Raw genomic sequence first — 24664 nt, forward strand, 5'->3', positions numbered from 1 at the left:
GACCGGTTCTAAGAGATAGAACATAAAAATCTTTTGTTAGATGACCACGATCATATCAGTACTTTTTAAAACCAGTGTCATCCCATGGTTTTTCAACAGACATAGTCCGAGATTACCTTGACATCCAACGGCAGACAAGATGAAGCAAGCTTGAACGTCAGAGTAAATCCAGACTACAAAAGACAAAGAGCTATTTGTCTTGGTTTTTTTTTTAAATGACAAATTTATCTTATCTTGATGAAAACCCTATATCCCCTTGTTAGTCTATTGGCATGTAATCAGAACTTTGTTTTAAGGGAAAATTTAAGAGTTCCAACGTTCGAGACTAAAGTGGTGGTATATGGATTGGTATGCTTATAATAATCAATCGGGGATGTGTAAATGATGCAACTACTTCCAGTTTGAATTACCATGATTGCAGGTTTCAGGGGCAAAAGGAAAAAAGTAGTTTGCTAAGTCTGAATAATGCATGTGAATGTGATGCAAGGAATTTAAAGGAAATGATTTAATACAGTGAGGTATACATGCATAGCAATATAACTATCTTACTCAGGATGTTGTTAAAATATTCAACTCACATAAAATGTTGAACCTACTATGGATTGGATGTCAAGCAGCCAATTAACAATCATTACCATATAATGAAAACAACTATATCAAAAGAAATTTGATCTTTGTACATTTTTTTAAATACATTCACATATGTCAATTGTATTCAACACAATTCATTTACCTAACTAACATAATTCTTCTTGCTAAACTGTATCTGCAATGCTTCTTATTATACACATATGTATTAATTTAAATTCAAATTCAAAGTCAACGTTAATTTGACGAAAATAATCAAAATTATACTAAACTACAGCGAACCAGAAAGTTGGGAATTTTATATACAGACTGTACTACAGGTATTAATACATCAAATTATATGCAAGTTATATGCATAAGATCATGTTTCTCCCTCCTTTTCCCTTGAAGTAAGCTAGTTTTAACATGTTCATAAAATTATGACTCGCTCAATTTAAAAAATAAAAAAATACCGCTCGCTCTACTTGTAGAGCTTCCACCTCAACCAAGCTCATTTTCAAGAAAAGATGATCAGAGTTGTCAAGATGGACGAAATATACCAGAGGGATAGTAAAACTCATAGATTAAAAATAAACTGACAAACAGACATATACTAGTAAAGAAGACATAACATAGACAACTAAAGACTAAGCAACAGGAACCCCATCAAAACTGGGGGTGATCTCAGGTGCTCCGAATGGGTAATCAGAGCCTACTCCTCATGTGGCACCCGTCGTGTTGCTTATGTTATTACAAATCCGGTAAATAGATTAATTCGGTAGGTCACATGCGTGAAAGAGAAGGGTATTGTAGCTATGACGTAATGAACATATCCGACAAACGTCAATATATGTGTTAGAGAAGCAGGGGTAAACAAATTTAGTATCTATATGTATTGTGACCTGAATATTTTACACAATTTGTTCATGATGTTTGCTAACATTTCATAAATATTCTTCTCGGAAACTACTTGGCCTAAGACTTCTAAAAACTTACCGAATAGTCCTGTTATTGTTGGTAACTAGTTTATAAGTATTCAAAATGTTGATCCTTCGACAAATATGGCCAATAATAGAACATAAGGGGCAAACATGTTTGCCATACATGTTTGCCTTACCTCTCAAAAACTACAGCAGTTAGAGCAAAAGTGAAAGTGAGTTAAAGTGGTATATGGGTCATAATATATCTGTAATGAAATTTTCAGACAAGTTCGACAACCCATTGTTGAGTTACTGTTGCAATCAGTTTACTCTGATACACTTTTTCTTATGTTTTTTTGTTTGTTACTTTCTTAAATATTCTAATATTATAATAGATTGAGAGATAGTACACATGGAATTAAATGTTCAGCTAAGTAAGACCAACAAATGAGTCAGCATGATTAACATTGTCATTTGACCGCTTAATGAGTTATTTCAAATAAACGTGATTTTTTTGTGTTTTTTTTCATTTTTTGTGAACGTCTAATTACTTTTCCAACAATGTTCTTCTTCTCTCAGACTGAAAATTGAAATTCAAAGTTTCTATTGGTATTAAGTTGTAGATTGTAATCGGGGATTAGATCAATTTTTAAAACATAGCGGCAGTTTCTAAAAAAGAACTTAGGAGTCAAATGAAGTATTATTTGGTTTTTATCTTAAAAACTAAAACATTTCTGAAAAGAGAAACTGATATATGTGAAAGATGTAAACACGTTTGATCTACCTGCCATGTAATCTTCAGACCAATAGGACAACTTCCTGTTGGATTTCTGTCCAGGTATAGTTTATTATCAAGACAGTTTACTGTTTAGGGTTATGTATTATCTTTAATATTATTATAGAAAGAGACAACATGTAAATAAAAAAAACTGTTAAGCAAAGTAAGATCTACACATTAGTCAAATGTTTGAAACTAAAATTTTAGGTGATGATACCAGACTCTTCTCATATAAAGCCTTTATATCGATCGGACAAAATGATAAGTGAAGCTGTAAAACGTTTCACTGATTTATCATTGCACGATGCACCGTTTTCCACCACAACATACGCCATTGCAATAACAAGTCATTTCTTAAAAGCCATTTGCTATTACCTTTTTTTTTAAACATAAAAAATAAATAAAAACGCTCGCTCGCCCCAAATTTGAGTAGGTTTGTCCGAGAACTAATAATCAGATTGGTGTGGCCTAATGTAGAAATCATCGATAACATATTAATGTTTTTGTGGGAAATCGAACTCAAGACCTTAAGCATATATATATATATATATATATATATATATAGACTGGATACGATCTGATCGACTGTTAAATTAACATATTTGAATAATTATTGTATAATTTAGCTATATTTATCAAGATACTATCTACCTCCATTTAGAAATACAGATGGGTGCGGTCCTAACCTTGACAAAGGTTAACTTAGAGTTAACTTGTTGACTGCTTTCTAAGTTAACTTGAGAATTTTTAAGCAGTCAATCAAGTTAACTTCGTCGTTGGTGGACCAGACCTACGGTCTGCTTTTTTAGGACTGCTGCAGACCTATCGACAAGTCTGCTCCAGACCAGACCTGTGGACAAGTCTGCTTTTGACCAGTCCTGGGGACAGGTCTGCCCCAGACCAGACCTGTGGACAAGTCTGCTTTTGACCAGTCCTGAGGACAGGTCTGCCTCAGACCAGACCTGTGGACAGGTCTGCTCCTGACCAGACATGAGGACAGGTCTGCTTCTGACCAGACCTGTGGACAAGTCTGCTATTGACCAGACCTGAGGACAGGTCAGCTTATGACATATTATCGTTATAAGAGTTTTCATATCAGCCTTGAGCTTTCCGCATGATTAAAATATGTAAACAACATTTCGCATTGTTTTTCCACAGATATTATTTATTATTTACTCGCTAGACTCTACTAGATATTATACAAATGCTCTCTTGTATTTGATATACTTGTATTCTTATATAAATAAAAAATGGCTATACGATCACCATGATCACACAGAGTTTGTTTTATTAGAAGGCGGATAGAAAGGTTATCCAACGCATTGGAACAATATTCTTATATCACGGGATATCGGCAACATTGTCTACGTTACTTCGTTCCCCGTTGTTTACCTGTCCCTTCCTAAATTTTACTTTATGCATAAATTTATACTTGCATGGATATTTCATTGATATTCAACTTGTTTGCATTGGATTTACTATTCTATTTCCCGCAAAATATTCTAACAGAAATTGTACAGTGTCCGTAAGCATACGGTGTGGTAAAACTATCAACAATCTCGTCAAATTTGTCAGATTTATCGAGAGATTTGTCATTGCCGATATTTATATGGGACATCCTAATATTATACTCAATGCGCACTCTAATGAAATAGTTGCCACTTGACGTTTAACTATAAACAAAATCAATCAACCGATATAATAGATTCCAAGAAGAGAACCTCGTATACTTTTTTTTATTAAATCATTGTAAATAGTAAAAATGAATTCAGACATGTCAGTGTTGGTACTTTGATGATGTGGCATAATAGTTTTGTTTTACACTTACACCATCATGAACTCCTATATATGATCTGACTGTTATAATGAATAACTAGATGAAATTCTGACATTCTCAATTTAATCAGAATATTTTTTGCATTAATAGTTTTCCAATATTATTGATTACGTGTACATTTACGGTCCTACTAAAATGTGAACAGGAGCGCCAGGAGAAGACATGAAGGCGCTCGGTACAATGGTATGCGGGTATATAGATTTGTAAATAAAAGTGCACATATGATCAGTTTTGGTCAACTAGTTTTGTTTTCCAAGTCAGCATGAGGTATTAAAACTACTGAACTTTTGTTACCTATCAATATTTTGAATAAAAGGAGGACACGCTGGTATCCTAAATTGATGTGAACAAAAATTTGTTGTTATTATATTGCAATATTGCTGTCCATTGTCATGATTGTATTATACATTGAATCCTGACATAAAAAATATGGCTGATTTACTATGCGGGTATATAGATTTACAAATTAAAGTGCATATATGGTCAGTTTTGGTAATGCGGTCAAATAATTTTGTTGTACAAGTCAGCTGGAGGTATCAAAACTACTGAAATTTTGTTACGTATCAATATTTTGAATAAAATGAGGACATGCTGGTATCTTAAATTTATGCGAACCAAAATTTTTTGTTATTATATTGCAATTTTGCTGTCCATTGTCATTATTGTATTATACATTGAATCCTGACATAAAAAATATGGCTGATTTACAATGCGGGTATATAGATTTACAAATTAAAGTGCACATATGGTCAGTTTTGGTAATGCGGTCAAATAATTTTGTTGTACAAGTCAGCTGGAGGTATCAAATCTACTGAAATTTTGTTACGTATCAATATTTTGAATAAAATGAGGACATGCTGGTATCCTAAATTGATGTGAACAAAAATTTGTTGTTATTATATTGCAATATTGCTGTCCATTGTCATGATTGTATTATACATTGATTCTGGCATAAAAAATATGGCTGATTAACTATGCGAGTATATAGATTTACAAATTAAAGTGCACATATGGTCAGTTTTGGTGGATGCGGTCAAATAATTTTGTTGTACAAGTCAACTGGAGGTATCAAATCTACTGAAATTTTGTTACGTATCAATATTTTGAATAAAATGAGGACATGCTGGTATCCTAAATTGATGTGAACAAAAATTTGTTGTTATTATATTGCAATATTGCTGTCCATTGTCATGATTGTATTATACATTGAATCCTGACATAAAAAATATGGCTGATTTACTATGCGGGTATATAGATTTACAAATTAAAGTGCATATATGGTCACAAGTCAGCTGGAGGTATCAAAACTACTGAAATTTTGTTACGTATCAATATTTTGAATAAAATGAGGACATGCTGGTATCTTAAATTTATGCGAACCAAAATTTTTTGTTATTATATTGCAATTTTGCTGTCCATTGTCATGATTGTATTATACATTGAATCCTGACATAAAAAATATGGCTGATTTACTATGCGGGTATATAGATTTACAAATTAAAGTGCATATATGGTCAGTTTTGGTAATGCGTTCAAATAATTTTGTTGTACAAGTCAGCTGGAGGTATCAAAACTACTGAAATTTTGTTACGTATCAATATTTTGAATAAAATGAGGACATGCTGGTATCTTAAATTTATGCGAACCAAAATTTTTTGTTATTATATTGCAATTTTGCTGTCCATTGTCATGATTGTATTATACATTGAATCCTGACATAAAAAATATGGCTGATTTACTATGCGGGTATATAGATTTACAAATTAAAGTGCATATATGGTCAGTTTTGGTAATGCGTTCAAATAATTTTGTTGTACAAGTCAGCTGGAGGTATCAAAACTACTGAAATTTTGTTACGTATCAATATTTTGAATAAAATGAGGACATGCTGGTATCTTAAATTTATGCGAACCAATATTTTTTGTTATTATATTGCAATTTTGCTGTCCATTGTCATGATTGTATTATACATTGAATCCTGACATAAAAAATATGGCTGATTTACTATGCGGGTATATAGATTTACAAATTAAAGTGCATATATGGTCAGTTTTGGTAATGCGTTCAAATAATTTTGTTGTACAAGTCAGCTGGAGGTATCAAAACTACTGAAACTTTGTTACGTATCAATATTTTGAATAAAACGAGGACAAGCTGGTATCTTAAATTTATGCGAACCAAAATTTTTTGTTATTATATTGCAATTTTGCTGTCCATTGTCATGATTGTATTATACATTGAACCCTGACATAAAAAATATGGCTGATTTACTATGCGGGTATATAGATTTACAAATTAAAGTGCATATATGGTCAGTTTTGGTAATGCGGTCAAATAGTTTTGTTGTACAAGTCAGCTGGAGGTATCAAAACTACTGAAATTTTGTTACGTATCAATATTTTGAATAAAATGAGGACATGCTGGTATCTTAAATTTATGCGAACCAAAATTTTTTGTTATTGTATTGCAATTTTGCTGTCCATTTTCATGATTGTATTATACATTGAATCCTGATATAAAAAATATGGCTGATTTACTATGCGGGTATATAGATTTACAAATTAAAGTGCATATATGGTCAGTTTTGGTGGATGCGGTCAAATAATTTTGTTATACAAGTCAACTGGAGGCTGAAATTTTGTAACCTATCAGTATTTTGAGTAAAAAGAAGACATGCTTGCACCCTTAATTTAGGCGAACAAAAATTTGTAGTCATTATTTAAATGAATTAAACTATTGCTGATTGTGGCTGCATAGTTCAAGGATGTATAACTAACAAGGACGTATACACTATAACATCAAATATACTTCTTTTCGTAAATATATATAATATGATTGAATTTGATCTCGGAATATATATATATATTCAGTGCCTGTTATCATTGTAACCGAGATCGTTTTTATAATAGATAGATTGTCAGATCACAGATAAATTTGTGTTACGTTCTGTGCGTACTTATTGTCAAAAAATTGTATTTAATCCTGTTCATAAAACGGAAGTATTATTTTTCAAATTACTTTATTTTCGATGTTTATACTACGAAACAAAGATATTAAAAACATTTTTTGTTAAATCAACGAAGAGCGGTCCTGGTTACAAGTTAACTTAGTGTTGAGCAGACCAGTCAAAAGTTAACTTGGGAACAGGTCTGGTTTTGATCGGATTTGTCCAAGCAGAAGTTAACTTTGTGGCAGGACCGGTTTACAAGTTAACGTATGTTAACTTTATGACAGGACTGGTTCCGAAGTTAACTTATGTTAACTTTATGACAGGACTGGTTCGAAGTTAACTTATATCAATAGCGGACCTGTTTCCAAGTTAACTTTTTGGCAGACAAAAAAACAGTCCTAGGACCAAGTCCGCTTTTCAAGTTAACTAGATTTTGGTCCCAGGACTGGTCAGAGCAGTCCTATATTCGGTCACAGGTTAACTTTGACCAGTCCAAATGACTGGTTATCAAGTTAACTTGCTGTACAGGTTAGGAGTGCACCCATCTGTATGCATGGATCTTACAAGTTTTCTGATCTTTAGAATTACACTTTTGTTATTAGTTACCTGTTTATTCAGTGATTGGTTGTATTTGATTTGTAATTTATCCTCCGGTAACACATATTTGGTGTCTGAGTGTGAATAAAGAATTGAATTGACATTGTTTATTTAACATATTTGAACTATTGTTAGGCGTTCAGAACTAGATATTTTGAAAAGTAAATGTTGTTTCATATAGTTTAAAAGAGCTGGGAAGTAAAAAAAGATATCATACTCGGACTACTATTTGTTAACGTAACATATTTGAAAAATTATTCTATAATTTAGCTATATTTATTTAGAAACTAACTCCCTTCATTAAGAAATATGCATGGAACTTGCAAGTTTTCTGATCTTTAGAAATTACACTTTTGTTATTAGTTACCTGTTTATTCAGTGATTGATTGTATTTGATTTGTAATTTATCCTCCGGTAACACATATTTGGTGTCTGAGTGTGAATAAAGAATTGAATTGACATTGTTTATTCAACATATTTGAACTATTGTTAGGCGTTCAGAACTAGATATTTTGAAAAGTAAATGTTGTTTCATATAGTTTAAAAGAGCTGGGAAGTTAAAACAAAATATCACACTTGGACTACTATTTGTAAAAGACTAGCTTCAGATGTGAAAATTGGAAAAGAGAATTGTAAATATTGCTAGACATAAATTGATCTGGAAATGTAAATACAGTGCGATCGAGGCTTCACATTTTACACCAAAAAAAAGCAACATGTGATATAAGATAACACTGAACATTCAATTGGTGTGTAGCAAATGGATGCGTATTTTACATATTAATGAGAACCTTTGTATCAATGAATTATATGGTTCATGTTTTATTATCTAGAAAAAAATAAGTTAAAAATATATAGATGGAAACCTTTACAATTCCTGCTTCCAACGAAACACTTATTATTCAAATTGAAACAGATGATCGACGGTCTTTGAAATGTTTTTATTTCTTGTCGAATTCAGAAAAATATCGGGAAAAGTATGATTAAATCAAATTTGAATTTTAGAATATCGTTTAAGGAACTGGTCTTAAATATAAGATTTTTTGACAAATATCATCTAGGTCTGAATTATTTTCTATCAATTTTAAGTTTTTCTATATAAACTCATATCATACAATGTATCTAACCAGCAATTGACAAATGTAAATGTTTATCAAACGATATGACGAAAACTAGGCAATGCAATTAAATTCATAACTGAAGTCACTACAAAGAAGTATATACGATTGACATGAAGAATATATACGATTGAATAGACAAATTCATAATGCATAAGATTGTGGTACAATTGTATTTCAAGAAATGTGTACATATATTTATACATCAACAGCTGACAACAGACCTTGGTAATCAGTGGAATATTACAGGACACATCATGAAAGGCTTGGTTTTTTTAAGAAACGTTAACAAAGTAACAAGAATAGTTGATGAATGAATATATAATGTCGTTAAAAAACAATTAGGGGGGATTGCATTCGAACAATATGATCAAAAATGAAGGAGTGGTAGCAATATCTGTTCTCAAAAACATTTAATACTTCATACATAGAGTACATATGTGAAAATAAAACAAAGAAAGTTGTTCGGAATTGATATTGACTGTTAATGTTAAAGCCTCGGTCACACCTTACTGGATAGTACAAACGGACACCTAACGGTTGAAAATAAAACGTCCGTTGACAAAATTGTTATCCGTTGGGAGTCCGTTGATGTGCTGACCGAATAAAACGGATGCGTAACGAATGCATAACGAACACACACCGGATATAAAACGTACGAGAAACGGAAACGTACCGGACAGAACAGATGTCGAACGTACATCCAACAGACGAGTACCGCATAAAACGGACACCTAACGGAAGCGTACCGGATAAAACGGATGAGCAAGATCTACAGAAAATCTAAAGGCGACAATAATAACACATGTAAATCGAATAAATATTCCAAGAGTTTCTGTGTAACTGGTTTTGGTTTGTTCTTCAAAATGCCATCAGAAGGGTAGTGTCTGGCCTGGATAAGAATTGCTTGATAGTGAAGACATGCACTTACTTTAAGATCAATTATGAAAAATAAGAATTCATGACACTCAAGAAATCTGACATACCAATGATTGTTATTTCTGACGCGAATTTTGCAATAGGCATGTATCCGTTTTAGATCTGTTCATCATCCGTTTTATCCGTTATAATCCCGGTAAAACTCCGTTTCACATTTGTTCGACATCCGTTTTATCCGTTAAACGTCCGGTAAACGTCTTTTTGTGAATTTGTCTGCCATACCTCCAACTGATGTATAACGGACAATTAAATTCTCCCTCGCCCTGCTCGTCCGAATTTAAAGTTTTTAATCTCTAAATTCAATAGGCTATAAACAAGACAAACACATATATAGGATAGATGCACACAGAGGTAAAGGGAAAGTTAATGATTTAATAGTTTTTAAGTACCAGTCCACCTAAGAATCATGAAAAGGGTGATATACTGAGGTTTTCAGAATCTGTTGAAAACTTACTTGATGAAAGGTATTGATGATATAAGTCATCAGAAACAATATTTTGGGACATAAATAAATGGTTGCTATGGAAACTGAAATATAACATTTCCTACCAAATAAGTAAAAAAATCAACAATCCAAGGCTAAAATTGACATATTTTATTCATCAATTTAGTATATATGTGATTATTAGAACTCAGATTGTATTTATATACTAAAACAATTATACAAGATGAATAAAAAAAAATCATTTACATCAATTTTTTTTTTTCATCACCAAGCTATAAGAGGTCTAAAATGAGCCATTTTTCATATTTAGCTATTTCCCATTTTTTCATGTTTTGACCAATTTTTAAATCTACATAGCAACAATTACCAGCAAGTTATTTACTATTGACCTTATTCATAAGAAAATATAAGGTTGATATGTAACTAAACTTATCTTAAAACACTCGGACTCCAATTCATTTCTAAGCAACCAAAATTTCTTATTTTTTAAGTAGAAAAGGTGCAATATACGTGTATTGTTGAAAAATGAATAAAATTTTGCAGGTATATTCAGCATAATTGAAGCAATCCTTTTTTTAATACATTTTATTGTTAAACAATATACATAAACTAATTTAAATTGATATCAAAAGAAAAATTACGATGATTTCACCTATGAATTTCCTTGAATTTGCATCTTTTCCAATTTATTTAATCATAGAGTGTCAAAATTTGCTTGAAAAAACAATACACTTTTACACAAAATGTACCATTTATTAATAAAGTTTAAAAACAAAATTGAAACAAAAACAATATCATTGGAGTTTAACAAATTTTCTCAAATGATGTGTGTCAGTGCCTTAAATCATAATTTTGCTAAATTTCAAAGATGCTTTTTACAATGTTAATAAGATCTATATGTAGAATGTATCAATCAACAATTTAAAAAACTATATAAAATTATGTTTATCTGTTTCAAATTGCTCTCCAAATTAATATTTTATTTGAAAAATTCTGTGATTTTTTAGAAAAATATGAAAAATACATGGTTACCATGGTGACAAAAAATGGAGTTTGACCAACAGCATTAAACTTACAAATTCTCAATGTATTGTTTAAATAATTCAAATAAAATATGTAAAATTAATTGCAGCAATATCATAGTTTTTAATGGAACCATTGAAAATGGTTGTCATGTAAACAAATCAAAATCCCTAATTCTGCAGAATTAGAAAAATACCTGTAAATATTTTTTACAGTATGATGATATGGGTTTTACTTAAAATTCTAAAACAATAGTCCTTGGAAGAAAAGTTTGCATTAAATAAATTCAACTATGAAAATTATCCAATAAATTTAGCTAAAATTCACATTGAAAAACAACATTTGATAAGATGTATCTATTAAAGGTCAAATATCTGATTGATGAACATAAGTCTAAATAACTTGGTTCCATAATAATGGCTGATATTTACTTATATCATATGACAAAATGAATTCACAGTGAGAACAGTCAACATCTAGCCTGAGTTTATACTGTTTTCCATTTAATATCACAATAATAAGTTCTAGATTTGCAGAAGATGATCAAAATAAGTATAAATGGTCTAAGACCAAAATTATTGCATAGTGCATTTCTTTTAGAGCATAAATGAAAATAAAAAAAATCCCCCCTGCGCTTTCTCAAAGAAACTTTGACAGTGTGTTGTACTACTTTTGGGACAAATTATATTAAAATTATAGAAAACTTCATCGGCTCTAACTCAAAATGTGTACAATTTTATGTTTAGGGCGTCTTGAAATCTTTTGACAGCTGCCGAAGTGCTAATTTTAAACCTTTTTCAGCTGGACCAAATCACTACTTTTCTTTAATATTCTGGACATATTTTTTTTTAGTGTAATTTCACCCCCCTACTTGAAATTAAAGGCATTAAACATGGAGAAATAAATTTGGAAGGGGTATAAAAATTAATGGCAAGTTACCCACTATCAACACTAGGGACTATATTTGTTAACAACAAAAATCAAGGGACGACAATTGTGGCCTCGGACCAAATGATAAATGCTGACTTTTGGATTGTTTATAATCTTTTTCATTCAGTCATTTATTTTGATAAAATGATTATCTAGGGTAATATTTATTATTATTCATATTAAATCAGTTTTTGGAATAGATTTATGACCATTAAGAAAATAATAATTATATGATATTATAACATTTAGGCCAAAACTTAATGATTATGTGAGTACTGTGTACCCTCATAGAAGTCCTACAAAAATAACAGATTAAATTTAACATCATCATTATATCTCATTTATAACAATTCCTCTAGAGCCTCAGATCTGTTAATCAATGCAATTGCACTTTCTAAATCTTCATCTGAAACTTTACAGTCTTTCTTTGATGGACATTTCAACAGCAAAGCAAGACGAGAAAAATATGAAATAATTTGTGAGGGCTGGAGATACTCATTTGGAGAAAATATTGTCTTTCCAGTATTGTCACGTGAAATACGCATATTTTTTGCAACATTGCCTGCATTTGCCATTTGTCCGCTTTTTTCACCACAGTCAAATATTTCTTTCAGGTAGTTTTTTATTTTCAATGAAAAACGAACAGATTTCCTATCCTTCTTCAATCCCCATCCAGTCTGTAAGGTAAAGTCACCATTCTGCAATGATCCTTCTCTAGTTTTAATAGAACATGAAGAAATGTCTAAACACACACCTTTCCATTGTAATTTGATGAGGTCATGAGTTGGACATAAAGCATGATCACCAACAAAACAATGATCTTCCAGCTCTGAGTAAGATTTAAACTTCCTAGAGCAAGTCATCTCTGGACAGTATAAATCTCCTTCTCTAGGAAGTTGTTCATTCACAATACTGTTAGAGGTTTTGATCGATCCCTCTATGTGCTTTGGTAAGGAAAAGTTCTCAAGAACATTCAAATTCGTACCTTCTTGGTTAAATGATGACATGGTAATACGTTGTCCTTCTCCAATACCAAAGGCTTTCCAGCATGTTAGTCTACCATCATGGTCTATCTTCACATTGGAATATTTTGTTATTCCTTTAAGTTGACTTTGGTCTTTAGTCTGACTTTCAGTATTAATGGTAACATTTGAAATTTGGCAGCCTTACACACCTCCACACACATCCAAATCCTCTTTCATTTCTGTAGATGATGTGATGTCTCCACCTTCTTCTGTTCGCTGAGATATTCCATGTAAAGAATGCCACAGATTACTACAATGGTAACATCCTGCATTGTCACTCCTCAATACAACACTTTTTATGTTTGGCATTTGGTCATTAATGGTTTTGAGAGTGTGTTCAATCACAGAAGTAACACTATACCAATCCTGCTTTGCTGATTCAATTGTATGAACATATGTCCTATGCTGAAAATGAAAAAAGCATATAAATATTTATTGTTTATTATTCATGGATTATAAGTGTGTATGACACTACAACGAAAAGACACTGTAAATTATGTTTTGTTACAAATATGATGAGAAATGGGGGGTTAATTTTTATTTCAGGTTATTCTTAAAATTGTTTTTTTTTGCTATTTCTTTGTATATATAGTCTAAAACTTTAATTTTGGATGTAACATGTCTTCTGATCATCTGAAGTTATTTTGTAATCAGCCCATAGACATAATTTAGTCATGTGACCGTGACATTATCAACGTTTTTTCATGGTTTTCTACAGTTTATAATGGAATTTAGAATAAGATTATAAGAAATGATTAAAATATTTTTTCTGTTTATTTGAAATAACATAAAAAAGTGGTGTCGTGAACACTGTTAAATAACTTGCTATGCACCCAATTTTTTATGTTATTTCTTCTTAGACAGAAAAAATATTACAGTCATTCCTTAAAAAATAAATTTACAAAGTATTGCACAACAGCAAAGTGTATTGCACAAACGCAGGACATCTTCAATTGATAGTAAATTCAAATCATTTACCAATTTCATGTTCATTGACTACATATATATTCTGTGACAGAAACCTCAATTACATGTGTCAAATATTTTTAAATTAAGATCCAATTCAGACCTGTATCAAGCTTGAATATTGTGTCCATTTAGCCAAACTATTCTCGATTGGACCTCTGCGGTTGTATCCAGCTGCGCTCTGCGAAGCTTGTTTTTTGTATGTTGGTAAAACAGTATATTAATCTTCTTAATTTAATACCTTCAGTGTTGAAGTGTCATTATCTTTGAAGATAACAACAATGACATGCCAGTTAAATCCCTTTTGGCCAAAGAAGTCACTCTGTTTCTCTCTATGGCGAAGTGGCAGAAACTTCATCGCCCAGTCCATAACAATCATGGCATCACCCTCTGAGAGATTTTGTAAGGTTTCCAAACGAGACCTATCTTGGTTGACACAGCGAAGAATATGACTTTTCCAGTCAAGAACTTTCCCTTCAGCTGTCTCTATATCTACCAAAAACTCTGTTCTTTCTTCTTCAGATATATCTAAAATAGAATAATAGTTCAGTGGTTTAAGGCAAGATTTTAAACAATTTTTTCAATAAAATGCTATATCAAAAAATGTATGATGGCCATCTTGGATGGCTGGTGGGTTCATCTGAAATAAGTATCATTAGCGTTAACGAATATATTCGACAACCAAATCTAGTTGGTAACATATGTAGAATACATAAACACAACTTTTCGATATTTTCTTCATAATTTTTTTAATACATCCTTTCAGTTTGTTAGCAAGTTGGTCTCTTGCATACATAATGAACTATTAAAAAAAGGGCTGTCATTCTATAGAAGATGTGGTTAGACAATAGAGGGATGATAGGTACTGGTAACGAGAAAAGCTCACATTAACTTTTAAACAAGTTCTGTAAATTAGCTTCAAAACAATTCATAACAATATTTTGTATATGTACCTGTGAATTCAGATATTATTCTCTTTAGCTCTATGACAGTATCAGGTAAAAGGCAGCATCTTGGACACTTCATATCATGCAAATGGTCAGTGCAAGAACGTGCCAATTTCTTTTCTGTGGGGTCACTCAATGCGAATTGTATACAATGGTCAGAACATTGATCCTTCATCTGTACATGATGTTTGAAGTCAGTCTTCAGGTAGAGCTTATATGAGATAAGCTTCTCTTTCATATCACTGAAATTTGTATTCTGATGTACAGAGCAATTTTGAAAATTAGCAACAATTTCTATTAGTGTATCCATAGCACATACTCCATCTGCTGCAATATAGTCAAGACCTTTCAAATTGGTACGGTGAGAGGCTGGACACTCACTTAGGATGTTAAACAATGTTGCTCTTGAAAGGGGTTCAAATTCTGTCTCTTTACAATATGACATATAGGTATCTACAATACTAGAGTGGCAGGCTGTCCTCACAACTTCAGGAATCTGTAATACCTCCCCTGAGCTCAATTTCAATTCCTTTGTTCCAAAAGATGATACCTATAAGAAATAAGAAGTTGAGCTATGTTACATAAATATAATACAGTTTTAATATTTTTATATAATACAAATATGATGGTGGTATGCCCATATTATTTATAACTGACAGTATTTTGTTCCTATATAGATAAAACAATGTAGTCCTTTTTCGCACCTTTTACATTTGTCACCATATATCATAATCTTGGTATGCATTATGCCTCTCACAGGCCCATGATTGGAAATAAATAGTTAGTAGTAGGTATGGTACTATGAGCTGGCTGACAGTTAACATTTGTTTTTATATTTGTGTTTTAATGCAATGAGGCTTATTGAATCTAGTCCTGGTCAAATAAATATGTATTGTTGATCCGAAATATTTTTTTGCACAGAATGTAGGGAAGGGTTGAGTACTTTAAAAAATGTTTGACCCCCCTCCCCCATTTTTCTTTACATGTATGTGCCTGTCCCAATCCAGGACCCTGTATTTTAAGTGGGTTTGTTATGTCTCCTTATAATTTAGATTGATTGTTTCTGTGTCAAATACTTAGTTTCTTTTCGCAATTACCCAATATCATATCCTTCCTTTTTCATATGTATAATTGACTATTCAAAAACTACTGAATACCTAAATTTTATACCTGGTGAAATGTTGGGTCAAAGAAAAAGTCAAGTGCATGGTCTAATTTCCCTGTGTCAATACGCTGTCTGGTAAATTTCTCCTTCTTTGGTAGTGGAACACCTGCAAAAGCATTTTCAAGCTATAACATATATGTAACAATATAAGCAAAATAAGAAGGCAACACCAAATTATCATTTGGATTACATCAATTCAGAGAGATCTGTACATTTTGTTCACCAAAATGTTCATATAAGAATCAAACTATACCCTCTAAATTCAAATTCAATACAGTGATGGCCAGACACACATATATTTTTTTTTTAAAGGTGAAAGTTTGTATTGTGATGCCTGCAAAAAAATATAATTTCACAAGACAAGCATAAAAAATGTTATTTTTCAATTTTCATGATAGATATGCTTCTGGAAACTAAATTAGTCCCCTGGATTTCAGTGTTTGTATCCCATTGATGAAATTCAAATGAACATAGTGATTATTGGTATAATTAAGCTTATTTTTAAATTTCTACTCAGTTTAGGGGTGAGTCATGTGAGTGATTGAATACATCAGACAGTAGATTCATTACGTTTAGCCTTTCATATACTAGGCTTTAATGCTATACTAGGCTTTAATGCAACTAAGTTAATAAGTAAAGACCTACCTTTTCCATGTTTAACAGCATGTTGTCTGGCTGTGTCAAGAGCATATGGTGAGATCCCTGGAATAAGGTCCTGCAGTGCTTTTTTTGATGATAGATCGGACACCATTGACAAGAGCTGAATCTTGGCATTTCTGTCTGACGACTCATTCTATAGTTGTATGATCAACTGCTGTAGTTTGATATCCTCAGTAGTTGATAATTCTGTTCTTCTCGATAGTTCCTACATTAAATAAAAAAATAATCTTCTGGATGTCTTTATGTAAATTCTTATATATAACAGCATTGCAGGGCTTTGACACCCGAATAACACACATGGTGAAAAGGTGAAATACATATGAGTAACATGCAACAAAGGGGGAGTGGCTTATGTAAAATTGAGAAAGGAAATGGTGAATATGTCAAAGCGACAACCACCCGACCATAGAGCAAACAACAGCCGAAGGCAACCAATGGGTCTTCAATGTAGCGAGAATTCCCGCACCCGTAGGTGTCCTTCAGCTGGCCCCTAAAATATGCATAATAGTACAGTGATAATGGACGTCATACTAAACTCCGAATTATACACAAGAAACTAAAATTTAAAATCATACAAGACTAACAAAGGCCAGAGGCTCCTGACTTGGGACAGGCGCAAAATTGCGGCGGGGTTAAACATGTTTATGAGATCTCAACCCTCCCCCTATACCTCTAGCCAATGTAGAAAAGTAAAAGAATAACAATACGCACATTAAAATTCAGTTCAAGAGAAGTCCGAGTCTGATGTCAAAAGATGTAACAAAAGAAAATAAATAAAATGACAATAATACATAAATAACAACAGACTACTAGCAGTTAACTGACATGCCAGCTCCAGACCTCAATTAAACTGATTGAAAGATTATGTCTTCATCATATGAATATCAGGTACAATCCCTCCCGTTAGGGGTTTAGTATCATACTATCATAAAATATATGAGAAGAACATAACCCGTGTCATGCCAACAACTGTTTTTTTTTTTTTTTTTTTTTTTAGAAATAAATGTGTTTAGTTCCGATGCAAAGACCCTATCAGTGAATCAATGTTAAAGCCAAAATATGCAATCTTTAATGACCTGACAACAGTATCGTAACTATATCCCCTTTTAATAAGTCTATTTAAAGGTTTTGTTAGTTTCTGAGGAGAATACTGACATTTTTGTGCTTTATAAAGAATATTTCCATAAAATTTTGGATGTGAAATACCTGAACGTATAAGATGTCTGCATGTTGAGTTATATTTACGAATTATTTTCTTATGTATATATTCTATTTTTTCTTAGGACTATTTCTGTTTCTAGTAAACACATACATACATGTACAGTGTTTTTCCAAAAATGTTTTGTTAAAAATATGATTCAGCATTAAAAAGTAAGAATAATGAGCATCGACTCATAATTTAATCCACAGCAAATCAATTGCAAAGCCTTAGGTCATTGCAGGTCTCTATAAAGACATTAAAAATGTGCCCCACTTGAACTATTAGAAGAAAATAAAATAAATGTACAGCCTGTGGCATAACTTTGATATAATGAAGTCTATATGGGTTGTTCCTTTACTAAAGAATTAAAGAAGTATCCATGGGACACACATATCCAAATTAAACTTTGGATCTAATTTCATACCAAACTGAACAGACAAGTATGAGCCTCTGTTTTTTAATATATATACACAGGCTGACAGCTACTTTTGCATAGGTACTAAAAATATGTAGTATTGGACATTAACTTTTAATATTTAGTACTATTTCTTTACTTTAAAATTATTGTAATATTTAGGTACATGTATTTTACAGTACTTGATTTGTACTAAATATTTTGGTACAGAAATAATACAATATTCCATGTTTGAAAATCATAATTTTAAGAGATTTGAAATAGAAAAACTTTCAAAATGCTGAAAATGTAATGGTAGTAACCAAAAATCTGCAGTACCTAAATTTCAAGTACAAATCAAGTACTGTAAAATACAGATACCTAAATATAACAATAGTTTTAAAGTCACAAAATAGTAGTCAGAATTTTAAAAGTAAATTTCCAGTACTACAGATTTTTAGTACAGAAATAGCACCTATGCAAAAGTAGCTGTGTATAGTCACTAGTGCAGCATGAGAATATAGTTTGACATACATACTTTATCAATATGAAGTAACTGGAGTAGTTTCTTGGCTTGACTTGGTGCTATGCAATCTAAAGCTTCATGAACTGTTGTGGTTGCTTTTCTTTTCAAATATCTCAAGGTTGATGGTTTTAGATCTTCTATATTAGTTCGAACCTGGTATTTTATTGGGCTTATCTTTCCATGGCCTAATATATCCATTGCTTTGTTTATAGAACTCAAAGAATGTATGTCATTTTCCTGGCTCCATGAAGATATTTGTGAGGATGAATGAGAATTGAAAGGCTGAAAATAAATGTAAAAATTGTACTGACATATTACACTTTTAAGGGCAATAACTTTGTCAATTGAAATGATAAAACAATATTGGTCATGAAACATTTCAGCAAAAGCAGCCATGTTTGTTGATAGATCAAAGCTTCAGATGCAATTTATCAACAAGATACTGTAAGGCACATTAGGTTAAAATTTGAAGGATTTTTGCAAATTTGTTTCCGAGGAGAAGATTTTTGAATAACGTGACAAAAATTTACAAAAAATTGACTAGTGGCAAAAACTCCTTAAGGTGCCAATTAACAATTTTGGTTATGTTGACTTATTTGTAGATCTTATTTTGGCTGAACATTACTACTTTTTACAGTTTATCTCTATCTATAATAATATTCAAGATAATAACCAAAAACTGCAAAATTCCTAAAATCATTAAATCAGGGGCAGCAACCCAACAATGGTTACAAGTCCAATTTGTTTGCAAATTTCAGGGCAGATAGATCTTATCCTAAGGAACATTTTAACCATGTCAGATTTGCTCTTAATGCTTTGGTTTTTGAGATATTAGCCAAAAACTATATTTGACCCTAATTTTCTATTTTAGAAATGGCTACCGTGTTTGTTGATAGATATAAACTTAGGATATAATTTGTAAACTAAATACCCTAAGGAACATTCTGTTAAAGTTTGAAAGTATTTGGACCAGTAGTTTCAGAGGGGAAGATTCTTATAATTTATTACCACAACAGATGCATAGTAATGGCATAAATTCTTAGCTTAGCTAGTTTAGTTTAGTTTAAACATATTTATTTACAGTGGATTGGGAAACAAGTTTTGCAACTTATATTAATCCCTTTCCACTTTGCGGGTGCGAGTGCTGCCTTGTAGCGACATTAGCCTACTCTTTTTCGAAATCTACAAGGGTGTCTTTAACGTGCAGGAGATATGTCTCTCTCTCTTAACACGGGTCAGCCATGTATCGTCCCTGTTCTACGGACTATCATCGTTCCTAAAGACCATACTTGCAAATGGTGTCAAGGGAGAGCCAAAAATTGAGTTCCTGAAATTTTCATCCCAAACGGGAATTGAACCAGGAACCTAATGATATACTTTGGTTTTATAAGATATCTTATATGGTAGGGTTATTGCACAGCTTTTACTTACAGTAATCACATCAAACACTTCACTGTTTTCAATTAGCACTGGCAGATATAGACTGTCATCAGTTACCTAAAATATATATACATACGTAAGTACATCAATATATTTTGCACTTGGAGGTATTGTTACCTAATTATGCGTTTTAAAATTCATACCAAATATCAGTTATATAATGGAGCATGGGTTTCAGATGAATAAATGAGAATGTTAATTTGTGAACAGACATATCAACAATCGTGTGAGCCAAGACAATAGCAACAGACATTCAGGTTTTATGTCTACAATTAAGTAGGCGTATTACGTTTCCACATTTTTAGCAAAAATCCAGTTTCACATTTCCGCATTTTGGTACCTTGCTTTTCCGAAATAAATAGAAACCACCTTTCCACTTTTTTACCCGTATTTCACATGTCAAAAATTGTAATAATGATATATACGGTAAGATTTTATTTTATTATAGTATATTTGTGCAATTTGGTCTCTTGTGGATAGTTGGCTCATTGACATCATACCAAATTTTTGTTATTTTTATATCAACCCTGTCATATTCTTAACTGTGTATAACTTTACCATTTGTTTTTTTGTTTCAATTGTTTCACACTTTTCATGTCAGGCCATTTCTAGACAACTTTCCAATATCGGGTTTTGTCATTGTTGAAGGTCTTCAGGTTGCCTATAATTGCTTACATCTACTTCACACTGATTTGAACTCCAGTGGATCACAACCCTTCGTTTTTATATTATAAATCTGACTTTTAAACTTGTGTTTGACTGAACATGCATAAAATATTTGTTATTTAGCAACAAACAATCAATCAATTTACACTTGTGTCAAATAGGAGGGAAACAATTTGACTAAAGGAAGAGGCATACATTAAAAATAAAAATGTGAAAACGTAAATAACCTTTAACAAAATCAATGTAAAAACAATGTAGAAAAGAGTGCTAAAGAGATGTGGAAAACATTGGAAATTTAATGCAGAAACATAGTGCCAAAATGCGGAAACTTAAGATGCCGAATGAATTAGGTTGTATTGTATTACTTGACAAATACACGACAGTTGACATGTCATACTGTCAAACATACATGTACCCTGACTGCCTTCAATAATATCATATCAAGAATAAAACTATGCTTACCACACAAGTATTTGTATTGCCTAAAGTTGGCGTTATATTATCAGCCTGTAGATATGTGCTATTTGTCTCACCCTGAAAAATAGATTTAAAAAAAATTGAAAAGTGATAATATTTGTTACAATTACCCCCTTTAGAGTGAAAGACTTAATTGCTAATGCAATAACTGATAAATATTTCAATTGATTTAAACTTTCCTTTACTTGTATTTCATGTTGCAATTCTCAATCATATACATGTATAGATATATATTCTATTTTTATAAGAATTAATGTTACAAGTATTTTTAGAAGTAATTATAAGTTTATAAAAGTTTCAGTTTGTCCAAGTAGATAGTTCATGCATGTATGTGTGCAATTGGTTTCAACTTTTTTTAAATATCATGTTTTGATTTTTGCGTCAAAATCATAAAGTTTCACAATATCTGTTATATTACAACACATTGTATGCATATTGTTAGGCTTCATGAAATCTATTACTGGGCATCATATTTCTGAAATGTGTCAAATACTATAACAAAAATTGTTTACCAAATTATCTAATTCTGTACTTTCTGTTTCACATGCTCCCTTGCATCTGGTAGAGTATCCATCATCAAGATTGCAACCGTTTTCAACCTGCATGAAAGTGTACTATTATTAATAGTTACAATTTACTAAGGATTTATACACATGTCAGATAAATACTAAATTTCAAAGCATAATGATGTTGCAAAGTAAGTTTACCGAGTGAAAACAGTAGAAAATATATAGAACTTTATAGAAGCTGCACTCTATTTAATTGAATGAAAACTCCTTTAAAAAAATTGTTATGCATTTCTAAATTCTAACTTACCATTTCTGAAAATGCTGTAAGGGAATCTGTCAGTTCTCCTTTACAATTCTTGCACAGTACTGTAAAAATAATTATATGATTTTTACTATATGTGTTGAAAAAATAAATACTGTTTTTTAAATGAATAGCAATGAATTGTTCAATGTATAAAATTATCAAATGTGTTAATTAGGAGATAACTGTATTGCATGTATTCGACACCCATCGTGTGATTCATACCTATATTCATATTTGCAATAACCCTTTATAATATAAGAGGGTGGGGTTACGATGGGTACTGGTTAATTTTAGGGTCCTGAAAACCAGGGTTTAAAAACATGAAATCTTGTGATCCTGAATTTTTAGAAATTTTCAAACTCAACATTCTGCAATTCAAATTATTAAACCCCTCCCCCCAAAAAAAAATAATCACCAAGGCAATATTTTCAAATAAGGACACAATCAGAACACTGCAGAGGGCAGATAGCAAAATGTTCTGGTACAGATGAAATGAGTCCTATAATAAATGACCCCAGGGCCAGCCATTTTTTGTTTGTTTGTTATTTCAACATTCATGTTTCAAACTTTTCATAAAATTATTTTTCTATTTTTCTTATTTTTTATTATCAAGATGCAAAAAAAAATGATAGAAGTCAGTATATAAATATAAAATATGGAATTTATTATTATTATGCAAAGTCAGGGTCACTAGTGAAGATCACAATGTGATCTAAATGCATATCCCCCCTGAATATTTTTTAATATAAAACTTCAAATCCTGCATTCGGAGGGTATCTTGAAATGTAAAACATATATATGGGGAAAAGAGTTTTTTCCCCTGTTTAACAATTTTTCTAAATTATAAATTTAGTTCATTCTTAGACTGACATACATGACATAGAAAGCAGGATGCTTTTTGTAGTCTGTTGTGCATATCGGGATAAGGATATTTTGACGAATCACAGTAAAATTTTAACCAATTTAACAGCTGATGGTAAAGGGCATTACCACCCTTATTAAACTATGCCTAGTCATGTGCTAGTAGTAGTACAGAGCAACAAGACTGTTAACAAAAATCCAAAATGTAATTATTGATTCGCATGTTACAACCTGTAAAATAGCTATTCATAGAAAAATAACATGCAGAGAGGACTTTGACAATTATATTCACGGAAAAAATTTCTTAAACTTATGCAATACAACTCAGACAAGTTACGGAAGGTTTATACAATAATTTCAATACAAAAAACTCACCAAATTAGAAATAATTCCACAAAATTTCAACACTTATTTTGTCAAGTTATTGACTTCATATTCATTCGGAACTTTCTAATAATCACTTTACATGAATGGTAAATCGAAAAAAAATATGTTCATTAAAATTGACATTATAGTAAAATAAAATTGAGAATGGAAATGAGGAATATGTCAAAGAGACAACAACCCGAACAAATAAAAAAACAACAGCAGAAGGTCACCTACAGGTCTTCAATGTAGCGAGAAATTCCCGCACCCAGAGGCGTCCTTCAGCTGGCCCCTAAACAAATATATACTAGTTCAGTGATAATGAACGCCATACTAATTTCCAAATTGTACACAAGAAACTAAAATTAAAATAATACAAGACTAACAAAGGCCAGAAGCTCCTGACTTGGGACAGGTGCAAAAATGCGGCGGGGTTAAACATGTTTGTGAGATCTCAACCCTCCCCCTATACATCTAACCAATGTAGAAAAGTAAACGCTAGTAAGTTTGAATGACCTAAGACTCAGGGTCACACCTGGGGAAAAGGGGGGTCTTTTTGTTTTGTTTGTTATCTTTTGAAAATCATGGATATATCAGGAGATTTACTTTGTTGCACTCACCTGACCCTACTGGAATCAGTAGTCCCTTCTGTGACAGAATTCCATGGCTGACAGTTGGTGTGACTGTTCTGTCTGCTTTGCATTTTCCAGTATGTGAAGGTAATGCACAAAGTGTTCTCTTTCTCCAGCACAAGCCAAGGGAAAATCGGTGGGATGGACAAACCGATAGAAAGGGACTCGAATTAAAAATTCCAACTCTGTGGCAAATAAGTTGACCTTCTGTCAGGCTTTCAGAATATTGGCTTAAATTCAATGACCTCAGATGACTCAAAATGTTTTTCTGGCAATCCTTAATGTAAACCATAGTATTGTCTGTAGGAAAATGTGAAGCTAGACCACATTTAGTATCAGTAAACTGAAAAACTGCATCTGTAATATTCATCAGTGTCGTCTGCCATTGTTGTTTACATTCCATAGAGACCTAGAGAGTTCT

At 31.8% G+C, this 24664-nt stretch overlaps 1 protein-coding gene across 2 annotated transcripts; it reads right to left on the reverse strand.

Annotated features, from left to right (window-relative positions):
* Positions 1–10286: 10286 nt before the first annotated feature.
* LOC139528398 (uncharacterized) lies at positions 10287–24580 on the reverse strand. Of its 2 annotated transcripts, XM_071324385.1 has the most exons (7): positions 24232–24580; positions 22388–22446; positions 22084–22170; positions 21557–21628; positions 20420–20485; positions 19001–19270; positions 16861–17072 (listed from the first exon to the last, which is right to left on the reverse strand). In XM_071324385.1, the coding sequence occupies exons 1-7, from the start codon at positions 24533–24535 to the stop codon at positions 17001–17003; spliced, it is 930 nt and encodes a 309-aa protein (XP_071180486.1). In that variant the 5' UTR covers positions 24536–24580; the 3' UTR covers positions 16861–17000. The 2 variants fall into 2 exon arrangements, with proteins under 2 accessions (XP_071180478.1, XP_071180486.1); XM_071324377.1 differs by lacking the exons at positions 20420–20485; positions 21557–21628; positions 22084–22170; positions 22388–22446; positions 24232–24580 and adding exons at positions 10287–13534; positions 14337–14623; positions 15049–15592; positions 16213–16313 and having other exon boundaries at positions 16853–17072; positions 19001–19131.
* Between the last annotated feature and the right edge of the window lie 84 nt (positions 24581–24664).

This window comes from Mytilus edulis, chromosome 1, assembly GCF_963676685.1.
Source record: "Mytilus edulis chromosome 1, xbMytEdul2.2, whole genome shotgun sequence".
NCBI classification, from domain to species: Eukaryota; Metazoa; Mollusca; class Bivalvia; order Mytilida; family Mytilidae; genus Mytilus; species Mytilus edulis.

What these genes read in the sequence shown, in the direction of transcription:
- LOC139528398 (XM_071324377.1), bottom strand. Translation starts at nt 16,958, where the DNA reads ATGGTGTCCGATCTATCATCAAAAAAAGCACTGCAGGACCTTATTCCA. An exon ending in TTGACCCAACATTTCACCAG is followed by an intron (nt 15,593 to 16,212) that starts GTATAAAATTTA and finishes TATTTCTTATAG; the next exon opens with GTATCATCTTTTGGAACAAA. An exon ending in ATGACACTTCAACACTGAAG is followed by an intron (nt 13,535 to 14,336) that starts GTATTAAATTAA and finishes TTTCATTTTCAG; the next exon opens with CATAGGACATATGTTCATAC.